At 47.7% G+C, this 4,450-nt stretch overlaps 1 protein-coding gene across 1 annotated transcript; it reads left to right on the forward strand.

The window, feature by feature from the left end:
- Positions 1-685: 685 nt before the first annotated feature.
- Positions 686-1,003, forward strand: LOC138899076 (uncharacterized). The gene has a single exon (XM_070185191.1). The coding sequence runs from the start codon at positions 686-688 to the stop codon at positions 1,001-1,003; it is 318 nt and encodes a 105-aa protein (XP_070041292.1).
- Positions 1,004-4,450: the final 3,447 nt, after the last annotated feature.

Here is a 4,450-nt window from a genome sequence, read left to right on the forward strand (position 1 = left end):
TCTTCTATTCTCTCACAGATGGAGAGGACACATACAGGCAGCTCAGATGACCAGGCACCCACACCCCCTACTAAAGCTGCGAGAGGCTAGGGTCGGGGTAGAGGCCGAGGAGGTCCACGTGGTGCAACTAGAGCACCCACACGAGCTGCTACAGAGGAGCCACAAGCAGCCCCAGTTGGAGCGCAAGCACCTGAGATGCCTCTTACTGCACCAGCTCTTCTGGAGACCCTGGCACAGTTCCTGAGCACTGTTCGATACTCTAGCTCATGCAGGGTTGATTCTATTTGCTCCTGCCACATCCCAAGTCGGGGGAGTAGAATAGACTCCCACCACCCGTACCCCAAAGCAGCGGGTTAAGGTCGACCAGGTTCCAGAGATCATACTGATACAGCCGGTAGCTCCAATTCAGCCCGAGGTTAGGGCAACAGTTTCTGAGGTAGAGCAGCTCAGGCTTGAGAGGTACAAGAAGTACCACCCTCCTACTTTCAGTAGTTTGGCATTAGAGGATGCCCAGGGTTTTCTTGAGGAGTGTCACTGTATCCTCCGTACTATGGGTGTAGCGGAGTCAAGTGGGGTTTCTTTCACTACATTCCATCTTAGAGAAGCAACCTATTAGTGGTGGCATGCTTATGAGTTGGGTAGTCCAGCTGAAGCAGCTTCACTTACTTGGACTCAGTTCTCGGATATGTTCTTGAGGGAGTATGTTCCCCAAAGTGTCAGAGACGTATGGAGCACAGAATTTGAGCAGTTGCGCCAGGGTGCTATGACTGTGTCAGAGTATGCAGTGTGCTTTAATGATTTGGCTAAGCATTCACCAGCCTTGGTTGCTACAGTTCGAGAGAGGGTCCGTCGATTTATCGAGAGGCTCAACCCTAGTATCAGATTTAGCATAGCCCGAGAGTTAGAGATGGACATTGCTTATGAGCAAGTTGTGGGTATTGCTAGGAGATTGGGGGGAATGCTGACTCAGGAGAGAGAGGAGAGAGAGGCCAAGAGATCTTGAGAGTCTGGCACTTATAGTGGTACTCGTGCCCCAGCGACAGCTTGTTATGGTAGGGGCTATGTGAGTCGCCCTGTTCATTCAGCACTTCCAGCCGCCAGTGGTATTCCGACTACTCCTAGGCCCCAGGAGCCTTATTAGGCACCGCCAGTGTCTAGTGTACCTCCTGCATGGGTTACTTTTGGTGGTCAGTCCAGCAGACATGGCCCGAGCTAGCCATAGGAGCCACGCCCTCCGAGAGCTTGTTTTGAGTGTGGTGACACTCGCCATATGGTGAAGGATTGCCCCAGACTTAGGTGGGTTGCACCTCCATAGACTTCTCAGGCACCGCGTGCTCCACCAGGTCCCCAGGCTATGATTACAACACCAGCTACCACTCCACCTGCTCAGCCAGCTCGAGTGGAAGTCGGGCAAGTAGAGGTCACCCTAGAGGGGGAGGCCAGGCCAAATACTATGCACTTCCTGCTTGTACAGAGGCAGTTCCATCCGACTCTGTCATTATAGGTATTGTTCCGGTCTGTCATAGAGATACGTCAGTCTTATTTGATCCAGGGTCCACTTATTCCTATATGTCATCTTATTTTGCTCCATATTTGGGAGTATCCCGTAATTCTTTGAGTTCTCATGTATCTACACCTAAGGGTGATTCAATTATTGTTGACCATGTGTATCGTTCGTGTTTGATTGTTCTTAGCCGTTTTGAGACCAGAGTCGATTTGTTATTGCTCAGTATGGTAGACTTTGATATTATTTTGTACATGGACTTGTTGTCACCCCATTATGCTATTCTTGATTGCCACGCCAAGACTTTGACGCTGGCTATGCCAGGATTACCATAGTTAGAGTGGAGAGGTACCTTAGATTATACTCACCGCAGAGTTATTTCATTTCTTAAAGCTCAACGAATGGTTGAGAAGGGGTGTGACACGTATCTAGCTTATGTGAGAGATGTCAGTATTTATACCCCTACAGTTGAATCAGTTCTAGTAGTGAGGGATTATCCAGATGTATTTCTAGTTGATCTTCCGGGCATACCGCCCGACAGGGATATCGACTTTTGTATTTATTTGTTGCCGGGTACTCACCCCATCTCTATTCCTCCATATCATATGGATCCTCCTGAGTTGAAGGAACAATTATAGGAATTGCTTGATAAGTGCTTCCTTCGGCCTAGTGAGTTACCTTGGGGTGCCCCGGTCTTGTTTGTGAAGAAGAAGGATGGTTCTATGCGTACGTGCATTGATTATCACTAGTTAAACAAAGTTACAGTGAAGAACCGGAATCCATTGCCATGTATTGATGACCTATATGATCATTTAGATGGTGCCAGAGTGTTTTCCAAGATTGACTTGCGTTTAGGCTATCATCAGTCGAAGATTCGGAAGCCAGATATCCCGAAGACTGCTTTCAGGACTCGGTATGGTCACTACGAGTTCCTTGTGATGTTTTTTGGGCTGACCAACGCCCCAGTAGCATTCATGCACTTAATGCACAGTGTATTCCGGCCCTAGCTTGACTCATTCGCCATTATGCTTATTGATGACATTTTGGTGTTCTCCCGGAGTCGGGAGTATCATGATCAGCACCTGAGGACTGTACTTTAGACCTTGTGGAAAAAGAAGTTATATGAAAAATTCTCAAAGTATGAGTACTGGCTAGATTCAGTGGCATTTTTTGGTCATGTAGTGTCGAGTGAAAGGATCAAGGTGGATCCGAAGAAGGTTGAAGCAGTGCAGAGTTAGCCCAGACCGTCCTCAGCTATGGAGATCTGGAGTTTTCTTTGTTTGGCGGGGTACTACCGTCGATTTGTAGAGGGTTTCTCATCTATTGCAGCACCTATGACCAGGCTGACCCAAAAGGGTACTCCGTTCAGGTTAACAGAGGGGTGTGAGGAGAGCTTTCAAAAGCTCAAGACAACTTTGACTACAGCCTCAGTATTGGTATTTCCTACAGGTTCGGGGTCTTATACTGTATATTGTGATGCGTCACGGATTGGTCTCGGTACGGTGTTGATGCAGGACGGTAGGGTGATTGTCTACGCATATAGATAGCTGAAGGTGCATGAGAAGAACTATCTTGTCCACGACCTTGAGTTAGCATCTATTGTTCATGCCTTGAAGATTTGGCGACATTATTTGTACGGTGTTTCTTGTGAGATCTACACCGATCACCGGAGTTTGCAACATCTGTCCAAACAGATGGATCTTAACTTGCATCAACGGAGGTGGTTAGAGCTGCTTAAGGATTATGATATCACTATTCTATACCATCCCGGGAAGGCCAACGTGGTGGCAGATGCCTTGAGTTGCAGGGCGGAGAGTTTGGGGAGCTTAGCATATCTACCAGCAGCAGAGAGGCCATTGGCATTGGATGTTTAGGCCTTGGCCAACTAGTTTGGTAGATTGGATATTTCTAAGCCGAGTCAATTTTTGGCTTGTGTCGTTTCTTAGTCTTCGCTTTACGATCATATCAGGGAGTGTCAGTATGATGCCCACCCCCATATGCTTGTCCTTAAGGATACGGTTCAGCACGGTGATGCTAAGGAGGTCACTATTGGAGATGATGGTTCATTGAGGATGCAGGGCAGGCTATGTGTGCCCAATGTAGATGGGTTACGTGAGTTGATTCTCCAGGAGGCTTATAGTTTGTGGTACTCCATTCATCCGGGCGCCGCGAAGATGTATCAAGACTTGAGGTATTATTATTGGTGGAGGAGAATGAAGAATGACATAGTAGAGTATGTAGCTCCGTGTCTAGATTGCCAGAAGGTGAAGTATGAGCATTAGCGGCCAGGTGGATTGCTTCACAAGCTAGAGAGTCCGGAGTGGAAATGGGAATAGATCACTATGGATTTCACTGTTAGGCTTCCACGGACTCAGAAGAAGTTCGATGTAGTTTGGGTGATTGTGGATAGGCTGATCAAGTCAGCTCATTTTATTCATGTGATGACCATTTATTCTTCCAAGCAGCTGGCTCGAGTTTATATCCACGAGATTTCCAGGCTTCATGGCATACCGGTATCTATCATCTCTGACCGGGGTACGCAGTTTACATCGCGGTTTTGGAGAGCCGTATAGCATGAGTTTGGTACTAGGGTTGAGTTGAGCACAGAATTTCACCCTCAGACGGACGGGCAGTCCGAGCGAACTATTCAGATACTAGAGGATATTCTCCGAGCATGTGTGATGGAGTTTGGGGGTTTTTGGGATCAATTTTTGCCACTTGCGGAGTTTGCCTACAACAACAGTTATCATTCGATCATTCAGATGGCACCGTATGAGGCTTTGTATGGTAGGCGGTTTCGGTCTCCAGTGGGTAGGTTCGAGCTGGCGAGGCTAGGCTATTGGGTACAGACTTGGTTCAGATTGCTTTGGACAAGGTTAAGGTTATTCAGGATCGACTTCGCACATCCCAGTCCAGACAGAAGAGTTATGCAGATCGGAAGGTTCG

The sequence above is a fragment of the Nicotiana tomentosiformis genome, chromosome 9 (assembly GCF_000390325.3).
Source record: "Nicotiana tomentosiformis chromosome 9, ASM39032v3, whole genome shotgun sequence".
NCBI lineage: Eukaryota > Viridiplantae > Streptophyta > Magnoliopsida > Solanales > Solanaceae > Nicotiana > Nicotiana tomentosiformis.

What these genes read in the sequence shown, in the direction of transcription:
- LOC138899076 (XM_070185191.1), top strand. Translation starts at nt 686, where the DNA reads ATGTTCTTGAGGGAGTATGTTCCCCAAAGTGTCAGAGACGTATGGAGC.